The 26,477-nt window shown below is 40.8% G+C and overlaps 1 protein-coding gene across 2 annotated transcripts in view; it reads left to right on the top strand.

Moving 5' to 3' along the window:
- Positions 1-26,477, top strand: part of hdac4 (histone deacetylase 4) — a 144,732-nt gene that overhangs the window by 73,750 nt on the left and 44,505 nt on the right. For both annotated transcript variants that reach the window (XM_044366013.1, XM_044366014.1), the window contains 5 exons: positions 6,990-7,199; positions 7,302-7,447; positions 7,958-8,108; positions 10,478-10,598; positions 14,517-14,635. In XM_044366013.1, the coding sequence (XP_044221948.1) occupies positions 6,990-7,199; positions 7,302-7,447; positions 7,958-8,108; positions 10,478-10,598; positions 14,517-14,635 (747 nt within the window). The remainder of the gene's footprint in view (positions 1-6,989; positions 7,200-7,301; positions 7,448-7,957; positions 8,109-10,477; positions 10,599-14,516; positions 14,636-26,477) is intronic.

Raw genomic sequence — 26,477 nt, 5'->3', positions numbered from 1 at the left:
GGCCAGCGAGGGCTAAATCTGTATAGTCACCTGACAACACACTATCCTTAAACAATAATGAATTGCTTTTGATTGCTTTAAGTGAACTAGCTATTGACTAGCTGCACTCAGAGAAAGAGAAAAGGCAAATGAAGTAAACAAGAAGGTGTTGACATACAGTACAACAAACAACCACATTCCAGGGAACATACAATGTGACATATATCAACGTATACCCCAGACAGTAAAGCATTGAGCTGAGTGCACATGCAGGCCATGCGTTGAATCACTTGGCTACCATCATTGGTCCTTTTTCTTTGTCTAGCCCCTCCCCTCCTTCTCTGTCCAACCAACCGCTGGCCACAATCCCACCAGTCACCATGGCGTTCGCCTCCCTCCCCTTGCTGGCACCTGTGTCTGTAAGACTTGACTGGGAAACATTATGTCAGGGATGACTATTAATTCTTAATCCGTAAGCCTTACAGTCACTGCTTTCTGTGTCTTTGTGTGGTTTTTTTTTTATCACACACATTATGCTGAAATTTCCTCACTATCTTTGAATTGTAAATGAGTGCGCACACTCATTTCCTGGTAAACTGTGAATAAACATGCATGGGGTTTTTTTTTTTTTTTGTCTGAGTGCATGGATGCCCACTGGGGCGAGGAGCTCCCTCGGGAATCCTGGTCTATAAATAACCGTAAGTGTGGTCCATGATCTTACCCTGATCACGGGAGAGAGGGGGGATGAGGAGAGGGAGGGGAAGGGCAGTGTCACAGAGGGACACGACGAGTGATGGATGAATAGATGAAAGAGAGAAAGTAGAGGAACAGGCTGACATTTCACCAGCCGCTTTTTGTTGATGGTTTTTCAGTGAGCTTCAGCCAGATTTCACATCATCACGCCTGTAGTAGGGAAACCTCGCAATTCCATGGGATTTTCACAAAGTAAACACAATTTCCCGTCAATCAAGAGAGATTATCTCACTTCCGCCCTTCGTAGCTTTAATGGTGCTGTAGCTGTTAAAGGTCCAGGAGCTTAAACACATTTAGAGCCTACTGTATACATTTCTAAATTACCAAGTTTTCAGTCAGAAAAACACGGTTCTTATTTATTTTGACTTGCAAAGTTTTTCATATGATGATTTTATTTTGTGTAGTTTGTCTTTTCTAGATAGTCTGTTGTATTCATTTGGATCAAAATCATTGCATAAGCCTGGCAGATAAATGGCACTTCTGTCACGTAAATGTCAGCCTGTATTGTGAGCTGCTTGGCCGTTCCTGCAGCAGGAATGTTTGTGTTATCATGTCCGTCGCTGTCAGGGTCAGTCTGCTTGTGCAACTATCTCTCTCCTCTCCCGTTGGCTCAGCACCATAACCTCATGCCACATTCACAGAGTGACATCCTTGTAAGCTGGGCTAATTACTTCACAGGTGCCTGCACCCTGCTGGGCTCTGTATGTCGCCCTGTTTGTCTGCTGCCGTCCACAAAGCTTTGTTTACTGTAAACATGCTTGTGGGGATTGTTATTCAGAGAGTTGTTATGGTACAACTTGAACAGCACTGCGATCCTGAACAGCCATGTTAGCTTGACCATGAATCTGTCGGTCGGACTTGACACAGGTGTGTTTCTGGTGTCAAGTCAATTTTATTTATGTAACGCCAAATCACAACATTAGATATCTCATGATACTTTTCATAAAGAGCAGGTCAAGATCATACTCTTTAATTTACAGAGACCCAATATTCCCCCATGAGTAAGCACTTGGTGACGGCGGCAAGGAAAAACTCTCCTGTAATGGGAAGAAACATCAAACCGAACCTGGTTCTAGGGGGGCGGCCATCTGCCTTGACCGGCTTGTTTGAGAGAGACACAGGGATGCACAGCAACAACAATAATAACAATAACAACTATAATAATAATAATATCAAAAATGTGACTAATAAAAAGTCTCAAAACTTGAGGTTAAAGTAAGTAGAAATGCTCCCTGCCAGTCAAAAGCTGGGCTTTAACCTGCTCTAAATGCATTGTTTGCAACGTTTTTTTCTACTTTGCCGACGAGCTGATGTCAGCTCATGCCCATAAACAGCTGTCTGTTCTGTAGCCTTGGTTGCTAACGTTGTTGCTAAGATTTTTCCATGTGTTGTTCGCATTGTTTCTTCTCATAGTTCAGATCAGGCTCAAACATGTACTGATGTATCTGAGAAGTTAACATTTCAGAGAAAGGATGAGAGAAAAGTAGTGAAATTCCTCTACTATAGTTTGTTGTATGGTTTGTTGACGTTGCCTCTTGAGTGGCCGAAGCTCTCAGAAGCTAACCAATCAGAACAGAGTGGGCTCGTTGGTAGGGGGGGCCTTAAAGAGACAGGAGCTAAAACGGTCTGTTTCTGACAGAGGCTGCACCGAGGAACTGTGTAAAGGGCCAGTAGAGAATAAATAAAGAGTTTTTTGAAGTGTGAAGCATGCAAAGTTATTCCAGTAGAGCCACAGAATAAAAATATAGACTTGGAAATGTACATGATACGTCCCCTTGAAATTATCCAGAGCAGATCTGTCTAACTAACAATTTGGGATCTCACATATCCCATATCATGCACCATTTTTGCAGAGTCCTAAACAACTCTACACTACTAAAACGCCGATCCTTGATCCCAAACCTTGATCCCAAAGCTTCCCTTTTTTGTTGCATAATGTCACATTAAGACAGAAACACTGAAACAAGTTTCATCAAGGTTATCAAAAGGTTTCGGTACCTAAATACCTAGCTTTGTCTAGCTAACATCACAATCGGAAGGCATCTATTGCACTATGCAATGTTGATGTGTGGTTAGCCTCTGAGTAGCTCATCTGAACAGTGATTACACCACCTACCTCTTTCCCTCCACATCTGTCTCTCTGTGCTGCCTCTACTTAGCCCCTCAGCTTAAGGATAAGTGGCTGTAGTTAGGCTTTTTTTTTTTTCAGCTGTGCTTCAGCCTTGCAGCCGGACATTGATCACTTGTGTGTAAAATAAGCAGCCATTCAAAGGAATATCACATATCGTACATATAACTATTCAAGATTAAAATGTACTTAACTGGTCTGTAAGGAGAAGCTTGGTTGTTGTTCCCTTCATACACATACAGAGCTTACATCTATATTTTCATAAGATAAAATAAAAATAACATATGTACATTATACTGCATGTGGCGCATTACAAGTACTTAAAAAACACAGTTTTTGTGTATGTGCAGTCTTTTTTTTGTTTTGTGCCTGTTGAATTAAATTCAAGGCTCCAGTCAGAACCGTTTGTACAGCGGTGCATGAGATTATGCCTGCATTTCCATATACTTAGACCACGTCTTATCACTGACACAATTGCACAGTCGTTTTGGTGGCTTTAGTTGGCAGAGGCACTCACTTACTCATATCTTTTTTTTATTTTTTTTTTTTTATCACCATACTGTGTACCACAGTCTGTGTAAATGTTTGTATTTGAAATATTTTTATGAATCTGTACTGTGAAAATAGTATTTGTCAGTGTTGTTATAATTTATACTGTCTAGAATTCATTAGATGTTATAGGTGACTTTATGCACATTTCATCCATGTTCTCAGTAGGATTTTGTTGTTGCATGTGGAAGTGTAGAAGCAGAGTGAGTATTTTTATTCTTTTTTTTTTTTTTTTGTAGTTTTGGGGGCGGGAGCCCTTTGTTAGGCTCTATGAAAACAAACAGCCTTTGTAAAGCCCTTGTGGCATGCGTACTGAGTAAGGGAACTGTATAGAAATAGTCTGGGGCTGACAGCGAGTGCCAGCGAGGGCCAGCCAGAGCCCCATTTAGAGGAAATGGGGATGGCAGGGGCTTTGCGTCCGAAGCTTGCCGACGTAAGTCCGTATGGGAAAATATGCAGCTGAAAAGGCGTTAATTGAGGTGACGCTCCATGCATGTTTGGCACTGCGGGACTAGAATAGCTGCCGCTTGGGTCCCTCTGGAAGGGCCCTATGTGCGGAGTTGCACTCTGTTTGAAGTGCACTGACCTGCTTGATGCCACAACAAAAGGTTTTGTTTGTTTGACCTCGGATGTTTACTGATTATTAAATATGTGTGTACATGCAACAGTTAACGGGCATGTGTATGTAAATTCATGCGTGTACGGCGAATATGAGAGGTGGTGGGCTGAAAGTTTACCATGGTTCACTGGGAAAGGCTTTGTTTGGATAACACGGATGATTGGCACAGACTGTTCAGAGCAAGAATGACAAACACTGGCATCTTCTAATGTGGCTCTTTTTCTATTGGCTTGTCACTGTAGAAGTGACAAACATACAAGTTTATAGGTCAGAGGTCCAGGAATCATTTAACACACACTAGTACACACAGCTTGCCCCCTTCCTCATAACCCTCATCACCCTTAGTAATGATTAAAGATGGATTTTTATCCATATAAATGTTTACAAAAGCATCTGATAGTATATTTTATGAACACTGACAGCTGTGTATAGCAGGATTAAGAACACAGCATGCAAACTTTATCAATCAGTCCCCACCCTCGCTTAATTAAAACTAGCTCCTTCATCTTTTCAAAGTGAAACAGTAAATAATTAATCCCGATGACCAGAACTCCAACACGCCCTCACAAGTATAGTAACACAATTACACACACACCACCGAAGCACCAGCATGTCTGGCCCGGCCACACCCTTTCTTCTCTCCCCGCTGTCCCGTTGGGTAGTGTCAAGTTTCCTCCCGCACTGAAAACCTGCCCAGTACCAAAGATGTCATTGGCTATCTCAGCAAGTAACTGCAACTCCATCACCACCTCATTGGTCACCGGGGATGCCAGGACATCCATGATAGGTCGGAGATGCTCTCCACTGGTTCCAGGGTATCGATGACTGGCAGAGGGCTTGGCACGGTGTGTGAGGTGGTTCTCTACGGAGCAGATATCGATCAGGAGAAACCGAGCGATACACAGGAGGTTTCGATCTCCAGTTCAGATAACAAGCACCAATCCAGAATTTATGTGGGTTGCACGGATTTGAAGATACTGCCATGCAGAACCCTAAAGACTCGGGCTGACTCATCCCTTGAAAATGTGTATTAGATTCTTCTTACAGTAACTGGTTTGTATTTGCAGAACCAGTCAAAAGTTTGGACACACCTTCCCCATTCACTAGAGTGAGAAAGTGTGTCCAAACCTTTGACTGTCACTGCCTACATTAAACTTATATGCACTTTATTTCACATGCACTGTAAAGCTGAGATCAACAGCACAGTCAATCTGTTTTAGATTTTTAAAAAAAAGCCTACAGTTACTTGAATAAATACACTTGCGTGCTGGCAGTGTTAGATCACAGCACACCATATTCCAGTTACACCTCAAGGCTTTAAAGTTGGCAAAGATTTTGTTTGCATTTTTTTTTTTTTTTTTTTTTTTTGTATTCGCTACCCTTGTGTAGTCAAGTTACACTACGGTTTGTGCGTAAGCTGCAGTATTGTTTGTTTGTTCTGGAGAAATAATCTGATTGCACTAATACTCTGCATGTCGACCATGTTGATGTGGGGATATTATTTTTCTCCATGTTTGCTCTTAGTATCAATGTTTCAACAGCGCTGCAGGCACGCACCGCTTCGCTGGATTATTCAGATAAAGCAGAATAAATGTCGCAGATTAACAGAAATATAAGGATTGCAACACAAACAGTTGGTTTGTTTTTTGTATCAGGCGCATAGGTTTTACAGTTTAGGCATATGGCGAGTCGAACAGAGTGAACGAGCAGGGCTTGTGAGTGCACTCGCAGCGTCTATGTAGATGGTGACAGATACAGAGCGTGTCGATTTTTGGCACATAACGATGGCACCAGGAATCCATCTCTATGAACATCAGACATAACTTCTCTGTGGAAGAGCACAAACAAACAACCGACAGCTTATTGTATATACACCGCCAGTCCTGCACTGCAAAAATGTAGTTTTTCTGCTTGCATGAACACAGTCAAACTGGAATGGAAACACACACACACACACACACACACACACGCACACACAAGTAAGTAAGTCTGTATGCGTGTCAGCAAATCCCTGCTGCAAAACTCATGTTGCAGGGGGATTGTTTTTGCTCTCTGCTGCCATGTTTCATCATTCTACTTGTGTGTGTGTGTGTGTGTGTGTGTGTGTGTGTGTGTGTGCATGTGTGTGCTTTTCAGTCTGTGTGTGTAAATGAGTAAATGTGTGAAAGTGGGTGGGGTTTCCTTGATAATGATTTGTGTTTACATTTGTGTTAACGCTATACAGGCAGTCAGTATATGAGGTTAGCTCTCTCTCCCATCAGCAGACAGACTGTAGCGCCGATGATCTCTCTCGCCGTCTTGACAAGACACATGTTATGTTTTTGGTGTTTCGCTAATGCTCTTACCCAATATGTACAACTCTAAAACAGGCTTTAGCCACTAGTCTGCCAACATCACAAGTAACCACAACCAGTATAAAGTATAATGCCGAGTGCCGCTGCGTCCAGATAGCTGATGTAACAAGTGTGCGTGTGTCTAATTTGGATTAGAGAGGAGATTCTGTTTTTTTCTCGCTATTAAAGGATGTTAACATTGTTGGGCTTTGAATATATAATATAATTTTTACTATAAACAGAGCACAAAGTTGCGTGATTTTTCTGTGTACCCTCAAGTTTTTTTTCCCCTTTTAATAACTCTCCCTTGGAGACTCTGGGCATATAGCCGTGTTAAGGATCTCCAACTCAACACTGTAGTAAGAATTCAGTTTTTTCCTGCCAAGTTGAACTCAGCAACCCTCAGTAACTGTTGGTAAGATCACTGACATGCACATAGTCACGTATGAAGTGTCGCTGTGAAAAACAGACACGCTGCACATAGTTTTTTTTTAAATTTTCCTTTTTTTACTGTATATAATAATAGCGTAACATTGCACAACTTTTTAGATTTGTAATTTCTTTATAGTTGTCCTTAACATCCATCTTTTCTCTCTCTGTCCTCTCCCTCTCCCTTCTTCTTCTCCAGTTGACGTGAGCACGGCAGCGCTGCCCACACAGGTGCCCCCCACCACCACAGCCATCCTCCCCATGGACCTGCGCGTAGTCGACCACCCCCACCACCACCACCACCACCAGCAGCAGACCCCCTTCAGCCTGCTTCCCCAACCCCACCCTACACCGCCCACCTCCACGGCTTGTCCCACGTCTACCGAGCCGAGCCATGGGCCGATCATTAGTAAGTCGTCGTTTCCTACGGTTGAAAGTCATGTTACGCGGCTGTTTCCTACACCCTCGCTTCAGCCGTTCTGAATGATGAACCTTTCAAACCCTCCTACAGGCCACCAGGAGCAGCAGCTTCAGCAGGAGCTGGTGTCGCTCAAACACAAGCAGCAGCTCCAGAGACAGCTACTGATCGCAGAGTTCCAGAGGCAGCATGAACAGCTGTCGCGACAACATGAAGCCCAGCTGCATGAACATATCAAGGTGAATTGATGGGACAGGATAGGTCTCCTCTCTTCTCCTCTCCTCTCCTCTCCTCTCCTCTCCTCTCCTCTCCTCTCCTCTCCTCTCCTCTCTTGTGATACAGCTACTGTAGGACTGTACTCAGCAGAAATGCACCTTGGTGAAGGACAGGAGGAAGCATGTGTCCACTTAAGTGATGCGAGTACGGTGGTGTAATCTGATCTGGTGGCAATATTTTGCTGCTTAGTCATCTCCATGGGAACCTTGGCCCCAGTGAACATTGAGTGTGAATTTTATGCGACTCACTCTGCTAAAAAGCCTCACTGGCGTTGCCACGACCACAAAGTCAGCCGATGAGAAGAATCAATCTGGGCTTAAAATAACCAATCAGTTCAGTCTCTAGGTTAGCATGGCGCTCATTATTAGACTCACGCCAGATGATTTCACGTCCTTAAAACAACTCTCAAATAACTTTGCCACCCTGCTCTGTCTCCTTTTCTTTCTTTAAATCATTGTCTTTTTCTCCATCAGCACCAACAGGATTTGCTGGCGTTGAAGCACCAACAAGAGCTGTTGGAGCATCAGAGGAAGATGGAGCAGCAGCGTCATGAGCAGGAGCTGGAGAAGCAGCAGCGGGAACACAAACTGCAGCAGCTCAAAAACAAGGAGAGGGGACAAGAGAGTAAGTAAAGAGATATGGTGCAGCTATAATTAGAGCAATAATTCAATGCCATTATTATGCATTGAATCAAAAACATGTACTTTAAATATATGAAGTATGGGATCAATTCCTTGCATGACTGTGGTTCAGTAGCGCCAAACAAACAAACTCTAAATAAAGCTGTCAAGTTCAACTTTGCATATATTCACTCTCCATCTCCCGAACGCTGCCAATATCTGTTGTAACTGTGCTGAAACCACTGTGTCATATTATCACAGCAGGTGTCAGAGAGACTTGGCCCTTGTAGCCCTTCTGTCACAGCACCTGTCCTTATGGCCCAGCAGTCAGAGCAGCCTGACCTCACACATTTACCACGGGGGAATATTAGAATAAGACCACTAAGAAAAAGGCTGGGAGAGCAAGACATTCAAGTAGCTCAACACACACCCTCGTTTTTATGATTCGTTCTTGTTTACCGGTGCAATTTTCTTTGGGAAATAATATGACAGCAATACAAGTAAACAAGGAGAATTGAAGGAGAATTTGGTTCTTTTCAACCTAGGTCTTATTTTTGTCCCTTTGACCATCATTATATCTTTTATGACACTGAACTCACCGAAGTAACCGCTGAGCTCCGGGAACACGGCGACATCGCTACAATAAAATGTGACAGAGCAAGAAACACAAGCAGTCAGACGATGAGACATGTTGTATTTCAGCCAGATTATCTAAACAACTTTATTTGGAGGTAAAATTGAAAGCAGACCAGAACTGTTGGTAATAATTCCTAATTTTACAGGAAAACTCAATTAGGAAAGTTAAATTAGGAAATCAGTCTGAAAGCTTTGACAGTTTGGGGTAATACTTTTTACAGTCCCAGTTTTGACTATCCAGGGGGGACTGCTTAATCTGTTTTGCCCTTGTCAGACTTTCTTTTTAACATTTCCAGATCTCAGCAATTAACTTGGTGTGTAAACATTCACATAACTGACAGAACTGATGGCAAAAGCTATGAACATAAGATCTAAGTTAGAATAAACCACAGTTATACTGTAAGTATTCATCACCTCGATTTGAGAAGCACTGATTGTTATCATTAGATTGTTATATACACACATATTGCACATTTTTGTGGTATATTTCTCTGTTTGTGGCTGTTCTTTTAACTGTGTGAATACTATATAAATAAGAAGTGACATTAAAGACTTGATGCACTAAGCACTTTGAAATGCCTGGTAAAGTTGCTGCTTTTCTAAATGCTGATTTATTGTACATGTTAGAAATATTCTAAATTCTCTTCTTATATTATATATTTTTATATATACAGTATATCCTGGATATGGCAATGAATATGGATAACTTACTTAAACTGACTATTATGCTTTTAGCTACATTGGTTATAGCCATACTAATATGAAAAATAGTTAGAGTATATAAAGGTATTTCATTAATAAACCAGTATCCTCTTGAATAACCTCCTCAGCACACAGATCATGTTTTATAACTGTTTTGTGGCTGTAAAATGCTTCATTGTGATTTTGTTTGTTTGTTTGTTTGTTTGGGGTTTTTTTTGGACAAATATTTCAGCAAAAATCCCTTTGAATAGAGTTATGTTGGATATACATTTAGAGTCATAGTTTTCCTCTACCATTCTCAGCTGGGCAGCTTGACGTCTATGGAGAGAGCATTGAGTTGTAAACAGAGGAAGCTTTGTTAAGTACTGCAGTAAATTGCATAGAAGGCAGTCTCATAAAAGCCAATTTGCTGCAGTGGCAAGGCGGACATATTGGGATGTCAGCACTTCCAGCACCATGCAGCATGATTTAGAGAGCATATATTAGCTGTTGTCACATACTGTATTAACCACGTTCTCTCTCAAACTTGACACATCACCTGTTATCTGATTATTTTCTCTGTCTCCCACTATCACATTTTTAGAAAAACACACCTCTGTGTTTTCCCCTTTATTCTCAGATCATCTTTTTTTTTTTTAAAGCCCCTTTCATTTTCTCTTCTACTTACTTTTTTTTTCATCCCTGTTTCCCTCCCTGGACAATTTGTTTGCAGAAGTGAAATGAGGGTGGTAATTGAGGAGAGACACGACTCAGAACTGGTGTCATCTCTGTGGAATTTTACTTAAACTCTAATGCGGGATTGTGTACTACTGCATGTAGTTAGAAACCCACTATCTGTCAAAGTATAGATGGATGGATGTTGTTATATTCTTCATGTTAGGGTCACAGATTGGACAGGAGGTAAAGAAGCGGCACTAAAGCACAAATTCTCCAGGGCTGTGTTTGAAAATTGAGTAGAGTTCTGTGGAAAAAAATATATTTACCTTGTGGTCACTGTTCTCCCCGTGTCTCTCTGTACCTCTCTGTCTCTGTCAGGTGCAATTGCCAGTACAGAGGTAAAGATGCGACTTCAGGAGTTTGTCCTGAACAAGAAGAAAGCCCTGGCTCAGCGAAACTTAAACCACTGTCTGCCCAGCGACCCACGCTACTGGTATGGGTGAGTGTCACAGCCCTCACAGACCTCCTGAGAACTACACATGGTTTGGAGTGTGTTGTACACCAATGACTAACTGATGCAATATAAAGTCATTGAAATGTATTTTTAGTATAAAATTCCAATTTACATTATTAAATTACTGAAATGAACAATTAACAAGTGATTTTACTGCATGTATGTGTTGAACAGACTGTTGTACTCATCCTGCCCTATAAATGATGTGTATAATTAATATAGCTAGAATCATTGTCAACAACATGTCAAAGACTTCTACAAAATCTTAATGAACAGCTGCAGTGGAAGACGATATCTTTAAGTAACGCTTTAGATAACAGCCCACAACATACAGCCTAATTACTCCGGAGTCACGGTGTAATTTTTTGTACTGTCTACTGTGTGGTAACGGTGTACCAGTACAGTATGTACCAATACATACACAGTATGTAGGTACAGGGGAACAAGGTATGAAGTTATGGAATAAGAGGCTAACAATTCATGAACTTACAAAGAATTTATACTGTAGTTTTATTTTAGTTACTTTTTTATTCAATTATTACAGTGTATGTACAAGATTCTGAGCAATAATTGATTATTTGGGAGGAATTTAGAGAGAACATATACTGTAGTTATTTTTTAACTACTGGTTACCTATTCTATTATTACAGGGTACGGTATGACCATAAAACTGAGCAAAAATCTGCAGCACTTAATAAATCTAATGTGATTTTATTTCAAAATGACCTTATTACCAACAAATAGCCAAACTACATTGTTCCTTTATAATTTGTTGGTACTTAGAATAACTACAGTACTACTACAGTACATCTGTGCGTTAACTTCGGAACTGAGTGTACGCTTCATTCATATCAGATCAGACAGCAGGGGGCGACGTAGTGTTTTCTACAAAAAAAATGGAAAAGGCTTTCTGCTCGCCCACCCTTCAGGAGTACGCTGGTCGTATGTATCTTGTAATAATAGAATAGATACCCGGTAGTTAAAAAATAACTACAGTATAAATTCTTCGTTCCCGAATTGTTGCCCTTTTATTCCATAACTTCACATCTTGTTCCCCTGTATTGGTACGTACTGTACTGGTACACTATTAGTCAGGCTGTAATCTAAAGCGTTACCTATCTTTTTTTATTTTATTTTTTATTCATCATTTAGTGAGTCTTTGAATATTACTTCATAATTTTGTACATATCTGGTTTAAAAGAATATAAAAAGGTGAAAAAGAAGAATTCTAAATAAAAAAATTATATCCCTCACAGATAAAACACTACAATTCTGAGCGATCAAATATCTTTTATAAGCCTTGATTTGTTGCCTTTTGTTATCAAAGCTAAAAATAATTGCAACAGAGGGGAAAATATCAAACACAAAAGCCACAATGACATAAAAGTCACTCATCATTATGGCTTGGCAAACGTGCTAAACCCTGTGGTGTTGTGAACCCCTGTTGTGTGGGTGTCTGATATGCGTTTGTGTGTGTGTGTGGTGAATCCCCGCAACATTAACATGAGCTTCAGTCAGAGAGTCCTCGCCAGTCGCCTGTGAGTTAAACTGCAGAGTAAATGTTGAAAGAACAAAGCTTTTTTTTTTTTCTGTCGATGTTTGTTGTCAGTGATTGACAGCTGGCTCTCTTTGAGGTGCATTCATGTGTGCATATGTTTGAAGTGGGCAGAGAGTAAAGACAATGGCACCTCTCCTGCGTTTTAAATATTTGAAGAGGCTTCAACGTTTTTAACGAGATAGTAAAACAATCTAAAGACTGGCATCAGCGAAGAAGACGGCCCTCTATAACTATCTACAACCTTTTCCTCCTGTTTCTCCAGTCGTCTGTCTGTTCTACGTCTTTGTTCTATCCGCAGTTCTTCCGTTTCCATCCTTTCATGTGTTCCCTCTTTTAGCTTCACATCTCCCCCCCCCATCTTGCATCTGTCTCCTTCTCCCGTCAGTGTTTTCTTCACCCACCTTTCAGACAGGAAACTAGCCTTTTCGGGTGATAAAGAGAAGCAGTTCAGCTCTCAGTCTCATTCTGTTCTCTCTACTCCGTCTCTCTCTCTAGTCCACCCACATTATTGTCTACAGTCTTGACCTTGGAGAGGAAGATTGAAGCTTTCTTTGTCATTACCCTTTTTCTTTTGTGTGTATGTGTGTATGTGTGTGTGCGTGTGTGCGTATGGCAAGTCATGTCTTGCATGCATGTGTACAGAAGACGTGGCAAGCATACATTAAGCCACACCTCATCTTGCAGGTTTAGTAAAGTCATATTGCAACCCAGTCTCACATCATTGGTCCACAGCGCAAAACGTTTCACAATAATGGCTCTAAAATTGTAGGATGCCTATGTTTTTTTGGCCTATTCTTTTCTATTGGCCTGCATCTACATCACGTGACTGTCAAGTTTCTGTCAAGGAAACTCTAAAAGAAGGAAGGGTCATTACATCATAATACCAACCTTCATATGCTCTGCTTGGTGCCAGATCTCTACCAATTTAAAGAACACACTTCAGAGAAAACTGACTGATTTTTCCAAATGTGCGCATTTGTTTATTTGCTGTTGGTCTCCAAATAATAAACAAACAAACAAAAAGTTTCATTTTATATACTGGGCACTAGGCCTGGTATGGCTTCTGTCCATGAAGTGATAAAATTAAAGATTAAAAATACATTGTTGGAAAGGTCTCGACCTGGAGAATAACATGTCAGTATGAATATTCTACATGGTTCCTTCTTTTAAATACTGACCTTTGAACCTTGACCTCAGCGCATGTTTGAAGGCTTAATTCGACAACAAAAGGGGCTTCAGTCATGGGACAAACTGTTACAGAAAGCTCAGCTATCATGTGAGTATAGTCAACAACTGGGGCGCTTTAAAATATGGCTAAAACATGGTTCAAATTCATTTTCACCCACTTAACAATTAGGTATTGAAAATCTGATTACACAAATGTGTTTACAATCCCATTAAATGCCTCAGTGTACTCTCAATTCAGTATTTATAACTTCAAATTCTAGAAAAAACACTATTTAAAAAAAACAAAACAAACTACAATTCCCTAGAGCCACGCCATGCTGATTGGTTTAAATCAGCACCACAGTTGTAGTTCTTCCGGTTTACAAAGTAGGGTTGCAAATAGGGTCGATAAATGATATATCTGCTAAATATATCAAATATCTAGTACAGTCGAACTAGTAATTACACTTCATCTAGATGATCTATGTTAAGAAAAATAAAGATGTTGGTTTATTTCAGATTTAACTTTATTTTTCAGAATTGAAGGAGAAATAATTAAATTGATGTCCTTAACGTCATTAACTCATATATCATTAACAGAAAACCTTAACATGGTGAGATTGAGGAAAATACTTCTGGGCGGTGGGTTTATTAATCCCTGGTTTGCTCTAAAATCTATGTTTCGTTATTTAAAGATCATCAAACAGTTACATAAAACAACACAAATAAGAGAACAGCTTCCATAAATACACAACACAATGACAATGATTCAAACAACAGGCAACTAGCAGCGTCCGTAGCCATAACCACCATAGCAACAATAGAAAGCCTGAAAAAATCAACTGACGATATCATATACATTCACTGAATGAACATTACAAAAATAAAATGCACATTTCTCACTAGAAATGTTATCATAATGCATTTTAATGCTGAAACTATTTTAAAATATTGTATTTTCCACTGAGAATAAAAGGAATGTCAGCCTTTTTTTTTTCGCAGACAGAAACATGATGTGGACGCAGGCCAATAGGAAAGAATAGGCCAAAAAAACCCCAGGCATCTTACAATTTTACGTTGGACCAATGTAGCTATGACACATTTTTAAGTGAGACAGGGTTACATCTTGCATGTTCTTCTGATGTATTTTTTAACCTTTTCTTTTTTTTTTTTTGTAGAAAAACACAGCACAGCTCCTTGGACCAGAGCTCTCCTCCCCAAACAGCGATGTCAGCGTACCACCACCCGATGCTGGGCACATATGATTCAAAAGACGACTTCCCTCTCCGCAAAACAGGTACAGAGTGGTGTCAGGGTTTTGCTGTGGGGGGGTGGTGGGGTGGGGTGGGGTTGCTTTCTCCACCTCTTAAAGCCAGCCACCCATCGCCCGTCCAGAGGAGAGTCCTAATCTTCCTTTTTTTTTTCTGAATTAGCGATTGAAATGGCTTATTGGGTTTCAGGCACATGAACCAGGAGTCAGCCACTGGAGGATTAAAAGGAGCCCCTGAAATATGTACTGTATATGTATATATATATATATTTATAAAGCTATCTAAGCTTCTTTGATTAAGTCTCTCTGAATCATTCTGATGTAAATGAGGGTGGATGGATGTAGACTGTAATGACTCTAAAAGAGAACATTAGAAACCTTAAAATCGTTCCACATTTCAGGAAATATGCTTATTTGCTTTCTTGATGAGAGTTAGATGATAAGATTGATACCACTCTCATGTCCTTATGGTAAATATGTAGCTGGATCCAGCAGCCAGCTAGCTGAGCAAAGCATACAGACTTGAAACAGGTGGTAGCAACTAACGTGGCTCTGTCCAAAAATAACAACATCTGCCTACAGCACATCTAAAGCTCACTAGTTAACATGTTATATCTGGTTTGTTTACAGTTTTACTGGGGGATTATGTGCCAGGCTATTTCTTGGCCTGGACAAGTTGCCAGGCAACCAACGGAGACTCCAGGAAGTTACGGGTCCCGGCCAAGAAATAGTCCTAAATAGCCCTAAAATTGCACTTTCCTGGTTTCAAGTACTTAGAGCGAAGTGAAAGTGGAAAGATTAGAGGAATCAAGCCTGAAATAACTCTCTTGTTTCTATTCAGCCCTTTGCTTCATTTGAATTCATTTCACCTTTAATAATGGAAGATATTTTTTAAGGCTGTCGGCTTTTCTCTTTTCTGTTATAGACTCATTCACATAGATATTGACAAACACATTGAGCCCCGCTCATTCACAGACGTCATAGTTCATAGTGTTCAACAAAACAACTTTCGACTGCTCCGAAAAGTGTTGGAGGAAGCATGGAAAAAAACAGTTCCTGCCCTTTGGATCCATCCTGCTTTTATTTCTCTGTCCTTCTCTCCATGTCAAGTACAGCCAAGCTGTGATTATTCACTTAGCGTCAGCAGCTGCTTTGGCAGTATCGCTGCCTGCTTTCACAGCTGGAAGCCAAACTCTGTGTACTCTGCACTCCTGCCCACCTGCTGTGAGCTGGAGGCAGGAATGATTTATCCTGGCACACAACCTCAGACAAAAGAGGTCAAAACTCCAGCAACACTTGTAGTATTTAGAACAACTTTATTGTTATACGGTCTAACAATAAAGTTGCTCTACATACTACAAGTGTTGCTGGAGTTTATACGTCTTTAGACTTTTTTCCCCTTTCTCCATGCACCTTGGAAGTGGGTGAAGTTGTGCCAGGGAGCCCCTACTCTGACACAACCTCAGACAGCAAGTTTTCAACTTTCAGGGACACTCAAATGTAATTGAGGTGCCGGTGGTGCTGAGAGATAGTCAGAACTCACAGTTTTACAGTTCATACTGACACATGGTGCAACAAGCAGTATAGTAAATACACATCATTCTCTATATGTAAAAAAAAAAAAAAAAAAAGTTTCAGGAAAATTGGAGTTTGAATGCTATGGTCTTTGTGAGGAGAGGGAGAGGGAGAATATTAACTGCAGATGTGCACACATATGGCATGGCTGTTCAGGAACTGTTGTGTCAACATTGAGCAGACATAGATCAGATTAGAGTGGCAGACAGAGAGATGAACTGTGTTCAACAGGAAGTGAGTGACAGTGGTCACCACAGTTGTGCGCTGGTCTGACGACTGGCGCTGTCACGAATGACGTTTTTGCCCGTAGTGACCCGTTTTAGTAATGTATGCGTGTAAATTATGAATACGTTAAGAATTATTTTTCTGTCCAGCAAGCTCAGGCATACAGTATATCGCAACAGGGGTCCATTGTCCAAGTCTGAGAGGCTTTGTGATAATGACTCTGAGAGCACAGAGAGCCACTTTGAATGCTGTGGCAGGAAGTCTGTTAGGCCTGTATGGCAGACACAGACTTGTCATGCTGACCTTCTTTCTCCTTCACTGTGTGCACACACACACACACACACACACAAGCACATGCACACACTTGTACCTCCTATACTTGTGAGGACTTTCATTGACATAACACCCCTCTTAGCCCCTATCCTTAACCATCACTAACAACTAAATGCCTAACACCAACCCTTACCCTAAACCGTAAACTTAACTTAACATTAACCTTAAAACCAAGTCTTAACTATCAAAGAGCCCTTTTAAGGTTCAGGTCAAAGTGAGGACCGGCCAAAATGTCCCCACTCACAAGGTCTAAAACTCAGCGATAAATTTAAAAAGTACACATACGCACGAACTCAGAAATTCCCATACCACACTGTGCACTGAACATCCAGGATGTCCACATACAGTACAACACTCGCATGTTCTTTTTGTGAATGAGGTAGTGGAACTGAGGTTCACTCAAGTACAATTCAACATATTGGTTTTTTTTACTGTGATAGTTCCCCTTCCGTTCTGCTTTTCCACTCACTAACCTAAATTAGATGACTAGAGTTGACTTCTCATCCAACACTCAATACCTGTCTTTCCATCTGACAACACATTGGAAAAAACCTAGTGGTTTATACATCTTATCTCAGGCCCTTTGGCTGTGAACTTCACACTGTTTTGGTGTTAGTAATGTTGATGATAATGGCTTTTCAAATGAGTATACTGGTGAACCCATGGGGTTTTTCTGGATTATTATAAATGGTATTTAAATACCTTGAGTGTAAATGAGAAAAATGTTCCACCTGCTCGTCCACCCACGTTACCTGTTTACCACACTGGGTATCACAACACCTAGTAATGGTTGCCGCTGATTTCAGCAATCTCATGTCACGAGAAAACCTCATTAGTTGTTATTATCAGAGGGAAAATGTCAGCAAGCTCTTTGGTGTCTTATGCTTCTATCCACTGGAGAAGATGGTTGGATATTTTGATGATTCATTTCAAAACTTTGTATAGCTAAAAACCGACAAGTTTTTACAATAATTTGGCTGTAAAGAGATTTACAATCAAATTTCATTGATTTGCTGTCATGTAGAAAATATGTAAAGTAGATAAATATTTGTCTGTCTGTCTGTCATTCTGTCTCTTTATGTCTATCTAGCCTATCTATCTAATGTATTGTCCACATATGTTATTTCTGGGAAGCTCCATTGATGAGTTTCAGCAAACTACTCTATTGATTTCCATAAATCTTCCTCGCTCTGCCTTGCAAGAGCAGCATGGCTTCCCCCAGCACGACTCTAGCGGCTCGGGACTCCCATCTGTCAAAACAGATGAGCAACTGATCAATATGTTTTGTATCAGAGAAGCAGTTTCCTCCTTCACTCTGTTGAAATATTAAGCACCACTTATACAGACGTTTAATCAGGTATTGATAAGTCATCTGATGGGTAGAGTTATGGGTTTTGTACAGTTTTAATGGCTGTCATGAAGTGTGAGATCAGAGAGAGATCATAAAAGTTGTTTTTTGTCTTGAGCAGCTTTGTGTTATGGGAAATTACTCGGTTTACAGGCAAAGCATACTTAGTGAAACACTACAAGCTACAGTGCAGCAATGTTTCTCTGAGATGTATCACTGGAGGCCACATGTCAACAGGACATTATGAGCATACAATATAAAGTACAGCATATAGCATGCTGCTCTGGATTCAGGAGTAAATTTGGCCACCCCAGAGAAGTGAGACTGTGTGTGTGTGTGTAGAGACAGGGCGGGCACAAAAATGAAGGAGAGAGGAAGTTATGCCAAGGGCAAGAGAGAGGAGGGGAATTAGAGCAAGGGAGAGAAAGGAGGAGACGACTGGAGGTGAGGGAGGGAGAAAGGGCTGCAGTAAAATGCCAGCATCAGCAGTAAAACCAGTCTGGGCCCTCTGCCGTGAGTGTGTTCGCACGTGTGCACACTGGTGTGCTTTTGCCCAGTCGGCATTAACACCCTTCAAAGTCACTGTGTCCTGAGGTGGACACCCTCATGGCTACCAGTGCCCAGCAAAGACCCCCTCCCCATGTCACCCTCCTTCTCTTTCTCGTGCCTGTCCACTTCCCCTGACCTACCTCTAACCTTCCATTTCTCCTTCTATCCAGTTTGTATCTCTCTCTCTCTCTCCACTGCTCCTTTTATCTGTCCATTCCTTAATTACTCAGGAAGCACAAACACAACCTTGACCCGCCTTCTCCATTCCAACATCTTTGTGTGCCTTTTCTCTCCTCTCCTGGCTACCCACCAGATTATCCACAGTTTCTATCACCTTTGCAGCCCACTGTAATCTTCACAGTGTAGGCTAATGATGTTTCCTGTGATGCCTTGTTGATATTTCTAAAGAATAACAACAGGCACATATTAATGTAACATTTGTTTATGATGGTGGCAATTCCAACATAGTAGCTAATATTATGGGCATTAGCATAGTTAGGGTGTAATCTAAAGATAGCATAAGATTTCATCCAAATTCTCAGCACCATGATTTGTTTACTCTTCCCATTATTAACAAAATGGTCATCATTTAAGGGATGTTCAAAGCACATTCAGAATCAAACAGGCTCAGTACAAAAAGCACTTAAGCTCTGCTTCTATTATAGAATGATAGATCATTGTAATCATGAGATCAGATTTTCAGTTTTTTATATCATATTATTAATTATGGAAATAATTGTAGTAACGCCAAAATGTTAACCTGTTCCCTGTCCAATAGGCTAAATTTGAACTTGAACGCACTATGCTTCTTCTCTCAGAGTCTTTCCTTCTCTTACAGTCTCCAAGTCCCCCCAGTTCAGCTAATGCATAGCATTAGCCCTCTTAACAAAGACTTTGGAAGAGTGCCCTCCACTTAGAAGGAGCTCGTTTTTAAATAATTGAGTTTCATATGTCCAGCAGCATGTTCCCCTTAAAACTGAAAGTGCATTTGAAAAAGTACTTAGACATTATAGATTCACAATAGGTCATCTCAACCTCCCAGACCAGGAGGTAAGGGTAAGGTACTTTATACATACATTAAAACTCGGTGAAGTTTCCTGCTTCCTTGATTAGCATTCAAGGATACAGAAAGAAATTGGAGGGCCAAGAGGGGTTTGTAATAAGCCTTCATGAATAGTCTAACAAGGAGTAAAACTCCACAGTATACAGTGACAAATCAATCGCTTCCACTTGACTGTACCAAAAAGTCCCGGCTCTTTTTCTGAGGCTAATGAATGTAGCATGGTCTGTTTGATACAAGGTCGTGGGACGAGCATAAGGTCAATCGTTGGTTAACTGTCCAGCTTCAACTAATTGAACGGAAGGAAGCCAGTGGAGGAGGGAATAAAGCTGCCTGTGTCTGGGCTAGTCTGACAAAGAGAGAAAAAGGCAAGATTAGCCACAAAAGGCCAGGCCCTGTCTCTGACCTGACAAGATTTCCAGATTATACTCTATGTCCGCCTCTTCTCCTTCCTGCACTCTTCTAGCACCCACCATTACAGCTCCACAGCACACAGCATATCCAGAATGGGATCACCTGTTTGTCGGCAAAGCCCCATGAAATATAGATCCAAACATGTACCCATACAAACACACATGAAGACACAGAGGCAGTTTTTTGTGAATGAACGTGTCCAGGAACAAGCAGTGTTCATTAGCAGAGCCTGGAGGCAGCATCATTAAGTGTGGGGTCAAGAAAGCTGCCAGTTGGCTGCTTCCCCTGTCGTTGCAGCGCCTCCCACTGTCATATGACGATGGCTAACCTCAGCTCCCAAATCTGTCGGCCAACACATACAGTGTGGCCTATTGGGACAAGCTCATTAGCCTGACTATATACCCGCGAACAAGCTCCCAATTGTGCAGCCAGCAATCTATTACAAAGCTAAGTGCCAGAGTGACAGTTTAGAGAGAATCTGTAATTTTCAACACATTTATGGGGCTAATTTTGAGTGTAACACATTAACTTTAAAGGATACAGAAAGAAATTGGAGGGTCAAGAGGGGTTTGTAATAAGCCTTTATAAGTCGTCTAACACAGAGTAAAACTCTACAGTATAAAGTGACAAATCAATTGCTTCCACTTGGCTGTACCAAAAAGTCCCGGCTCTTTTTCTGACGCTAATGAATGTAGCATGGTCTGTTTGATACAAGGTCGTGGGATGAGTGTAAGGTCAACCGTTGGTTAACTGTCCAGCCTCAACTAATTGAACGGAAGGAAGCCAGTGGAGGAGGGAATAAAGCTGCCGGTGTCTGGGGCAGTCTGACAGAGAGAGAAAAAGGCAAGATTAGCCAGAAAAGGCCAGGCCCTGTCTCTGACCCGACCAGATTTCCTGAATATACTATATGTCTGCCCCTTTTCCTTCCTGCACTCATCTAGCACCCACCATTACAGCTTCACAGCACACAGCATATCCAGAATGTGATCACCTGTTTGTAGATTCAAACATATACCCATCATCAGCGGCGAGGCTGTCAACAGGATTACCTACAGCCAAGAGTTACTCCTTGCCCTCTGAACATTGGCAGTAAATGACAATCTTCTATACATCCAAATGCACTGGAGGAAAGAGAGGGATGAGGGGAAGCGTTCAAAGCAAACTGAGGAAATATGGACTCAGTGACAGGACACAGGCTCCCACCGCTCCCAAATCATCTTCTCTCAAACGTTCAATCCATTCACAGTAACATGGATGAACCGGAGGCTTATGCCAGATGTAAGCATGACTTAAGAGAAACATAACTGCTGGCTTTTACTGAGACGTGGCTGGGACACGTGGATCGCAGCAAGGATCTACACATAAGCGGTTTTTCCACCGGAGGCGGAGTATGCTTCTACGTCGTGGTCCAGGAGAAAGTACGTAACCCTCACCTCGAGCTGCTGCCAATCTCGCTTCACCCCTTCTACCTGCTGAGCGAGTTTCAACAGACTGCACACTCTTTCACCCGATGCTCCACAATTCATTCAAGGAGATTTTAATCTCTGCCATGTACACATGTCATTGAAAACATGTGAACAGCATGTCACCTGTGCAACTACTAAGAAGAACCCCACAATTGACTTATGCTAAGGCTCAGTGCCTGGCACTTTCAGAACCCTGCCTTTGCCTCCTTTTGGAGCATCCTACCACAATAGTGTACTTCTTCTGCTGATCTACAAACACATCTGTAAGCGACGAGAGCAAACAGTAAAAACAGTGAAATGCTGCATGGAAAACAGCTCATGCTCTGACTTAATTGAACTGGCACAAACTGTTTCGTCTTATAAATCCTTCTGTGTGGACACCACCATTTCCTGTAAGAATATTGCAGTCTTCCCTAATAATAAACCATGTGTTACTAAAGAGCCAAAAAATGTCATAAACAAGTTTTTTATACAAGGAATAGCCAGGAAAAGAAATAAATTACCAAAGAAGTAAGGAATGAGATAAGAAAAGCTAAAATAATGTACCAGGATAAGGTGGAACATATATAAGTACAGTAGCAGTGATCCACGGGCAGCTTGGAAGGGAATCAAATCCATGTCCTCAATCACTCAGAGAAACAGTGACAGGAAACCTCTTCAAATTGAGGGAATAAATGATGCCGATCTCCCAAATATTTTTAATGACTTCTATTCCCGCTTTGAAAAACATGACTTTTCTGAAAATATCTCTGTCCTTAGAAAGTCTCTCTCTTCTGACTGTGAGAAAATCAGGAAGGCTCTGGGTCCAGATCACATTTGTTGGTGCACATTGTGACACTTCTGCTGACCAGCTTAGCGGTGTCCTCCACCGTATCTTCCAGATGTAACCAAATCCCTTCTATCTGGAAATCTTCTACTGTGATACCTGTCCCAAAGAACACCCATCCTAGGCAATTTAATGGTTTTAGACCAGTCAGAAAAACCTTGAGAAAATTGTTATAACCTTGTTCTGTTAAGTGTGGATAGAAAACTTGATCCACTGACATTTGCTTACCAGGCAGGTGGAGGTGTGGACGATGCCAAGCTTTTAATACTCTATAACCTGTATAAACACTTAGAAAAGCTGCAAGCCTATGCCAGGCTTTTGTTTGCGAACTTTTCATCGACATTCAATATGATGCAGCTGCATCTTTTAATAGAAAGGTTGCTAAATTATTTTAATTTGCCTCACCAGTTTGAATTATGGATCTCGGACTTCTTAACTGACAGAGAGCAGAGGGTTTCTGTAAATGTACGACCTTTCTTAGTTACTCTTTACTATGTATACTGACAGATGCAGGAGCACTCAAGAGGGCAGCTATTCGGTCAATCCACAATTCACCTTCTCCGCAAACTAAATTCCTTTTAAGTCAGTCCTGTCATCCTGTCGTTTTTATCAATCTTTTATTGAGCGTCTCCTGAGTTTTTCTTCTATCTGCTGGCTTCACAACTTCACAATATAAGACAGTAACAGCTTGAACAGCATTGTCAAAATCTGTTCTAAGATCACCAGAGTGAAACAGAGAGATCTGAATTCTTTTTGCAACCAACAAATCCTCCACAATGCAGCAAATATCTTGGCCTCTTCTGGACATGTTATTGCATTACTTGCTTGTAAAACTAACCACTATTCTATATCGTTCATTCCCTTTACAATTTGACTACTAAATTCACCATAGGTTTTTTACCATTGGTGAATGTTTTATCTGATCTTGATGTTTACCAAGTTTATATATCAATATTATTTTTAGATTTTATTCCGCATTTAGCTTTCCTGGTGTTTTTTTTAATATTCCTTTTTCTTGCTGTATATTGTATTGTTCAATTGTTTGTTTGTATGTTACTGTGTTTTGTGTACAACAAGCTTCTACAAACAAATGGCCCCTAGTTCGATTAATAAGTTGTTTGTATTGTATTGTATACAAACACATAAAGACACACAGGCAATTTTTTGTAAATGAATGTGTCTAGGAACAAGTGTGTGTGCAGTGTTCATTAGCAGAGCCTGGAGGCAGCATCATTAAGTGTGGGGTCAAGAAAGCTGCCAGTTGGCTGCTTCCCCTGTTGTTGCAGCACCTCCCACTGTCACATGACAATGGCTAACCTCAGCTCCTGAATGTGTCGGCCAACACTTACAGTGTGGCCTATTGGGACGAGCTCATTAGCCCGACTACATGCCCGCGAACAAGCTCCCAATTGTGCAGCCAGCAATCTATTACAAAGCTAAGTGCCAGAGTGACAGTTAAGAGAGAATCTGTAATTTTCAACACATTTATGGGGCTAATTTTGGGTGTACCACATTAGAATTCAAGGATACAGGAAGAAAGCAGAGGGCCAAGAGGGGTTTGTAATAAGCCTTCATAAATTGTCTAACAAGGAATAAAACTCTGCAGTATAAAGTGACAAATCAATTGCTTCCACTTGGTTGTACCAAAAAGTCCCGGCTCTTTTTCTGAGGCTAATGAATGTAGCATGGTCTATTTGATAAAAGGTCGTGGGACGAGCGTAAGGTCAACCGTTGGTTAACTGTCCAGCTTCAACTAATTGAATGGAAGGAAGCCAGGAGGAAGGAATAAACCTGTCTTTGCCAGCTAAATAAAGCTTAGTGCCAGAATGACAGTTTAGAGAGAATCTGTAATTTTCAACACATTTAAGGGGCTAATTTTGGGTGCAACAAATAATATTTTTAGAATGTGTGGCCCAGTTGGAAGTCGTGTACTTAACCCCGGCGCTACCTGCAGTGTTACACGGGATGGGAAAAGCCACGTTTGTTGATTAAAAACACATGTTGACAACACATTTTCAAAACTTTTTAATTCTGCTTCAAGTGCTCTCTTATAAGAGAGAAAACCTAATTGATGACCAAATTGAAACAGTGTGGCTAGATATTCTTTTACTGAAGAGCAAGCCTAATTTAGTCCTAACTTGTTTACAGGCCTCCTGATGAGAGAAACTTTTATGAGCTTTTGGAAAAAGGTTTGTACTAAGTGTGAAGACTTTGTTAAATCCGAAGTGATCATGACTGGTGATTTCAATACTGACATTAGGGAGACATATCTTTTGGGGTTCAAGTCTCGCCTGTTTGGTCTTCCCCAACTGATTAATGAACCAGACACATGTTTGTTCTTCCACTCAAGCTATTATTGACCTTGTTTTAATGTCCGACAAGGCTAGTATATCAAATAGTGATGCTTTACATTATGGTTTGAGTGATCATTCCTTTGGTTTCTGTACAAGGAAGATTAAGAAAAATGTGCTGAACTGCCAAAACTCTATAAAATAGATCTTTGAAAAATTATAGCAAAGAAGCACTCACCCATTGTCAGAGTAAGATGAAGTGGTCCATTGTATTGCATTGTAATGACATGGATAAAGCATGGTGTTCTTTTAAATGTACTGTGTTTTTAGAAGCTATAGACAAACTGGCCCCATTAAGAGAGATAAGAATTAAGCAGAGGACGGAGCCCTGGATTAATGGTGATAATCTGGAAGCTATTATGAAGAGAAACAAACAATATTTGTTGTGCTTGAGATGCCCAACAAGCTCAATTGCTCCAAAGCAACTGGTTTTGATAATATTCTAGCCAGATTTTGAAGAGAATCCATGCATCACCCACATTGTAAATCTGTCTATTGAGCAAGGGATTTAACGTGATCACGGAAACTATAGGCCTGTTTCTATCTTGTGTACTCTGTTTTAAGATCATTGAGAAGATCATGTTTAATCACATTGACAACTTTCTGTCCTCACACAATTTACTATATGACTTTCAGTATGGTCTTTTGTGATATGGCAATGTTAGATCTACAGAAGGTAGACAGAAGCTATTTTATTGTCCAAACTAAAAGCCATTGGTTGTAATGATGCAGCAATCAGATTGGTTAGCTATTATCTGAAAGATGGGAAACAGGTGGTAGATGTTAGTGGGACAATGTTTCATCGTAGGTCTATTGATTGTGGGGTCCCACAAAGAAGTATAAGCGGACCACTTTTTTTCCTCTTATTTATAAATGATCTGAAGTCTGTCACTTCATGTGAACTCTTTTTATATACAGGTGACTCTGCAGCACTGGTTTCACATGAGGATAAAAGCATAGTTGAAAGTACGCTGGCTGAACTGAATTTATATGGTTTGGGTCAGATAGAATTGAAAAAGTCCCTTGGTTTTAATGTTGTTGTTGTTGATGACACTGTGCTTGCAGCTATGGAGTCAATTACTTTGGCTGTGTGCTGGATAGCCATATATCAGTGGGCCGGCCTGAGAAGGTACTCACTAAGGTCAAACATAAACATGCCTCTTAGCCAGAATTTCAAAATTTCTGGACAGGAAAGCAATGGTGACCCTGGAAGGAGCTTTTGTCCAGCCTTGTTTTGATTATGCTGTTCATGGTACAATGGCCAAACTCTGTACCTTAAAAACAAACTTCAAACTCCTCAAAACAAGGTAGTTAAGGTTATTCCCCATGAGAACTCACCTTGACCCTTCTCATTTTGAGAGCCTTGGGTGGTTGAAAGCACATGGCAGTTTTTCAGATCGAGTTGTGCATTGTACGTAAGATTGTGCTCGGTGCTATACCCTTAATACCTAAAGAATAATTTCATCCGGGTGAGGGATATTCACAGCTATTCCACTAGGGGAAGTTCCACTGATTTTGTTCCTCCCAGGTTTATGAGTAACCTGAAGAAGGAAAGTTTTTTATACATGGCAGTTAATCTGTGGAGCAGATTGCCCAGAAATCTTAAAATCATAACCAGTCTGAGAGGTTTCAACCTGGCGCTTAAGAATTGGCTCAGAGGTTATTCATAGTAGGATATTATGTCTGATATTAGTGTCTTTCTATATTTTATTTTGTTTGTTT

The sequence above is a fragment of the Thunnus albacares genome, chromosome 11 (assembly GCF_914725855.1).
Source record: "Thunnus albacares chromosome 11, fThuAlb1.1, whole genome shotgun sequence".
NCBI classification, from domain to species: Eukaryota; Metazoa; Chordata; class Actinopteri; order Scombriformes; family Scombridae; genus Thunnus; species Thunnus albacares.
The sequence above is the reverse complement of the archived record's forward strand: the minus strand, read 5'-3'. Positions and strand labels throughout refer to the sequence as shown.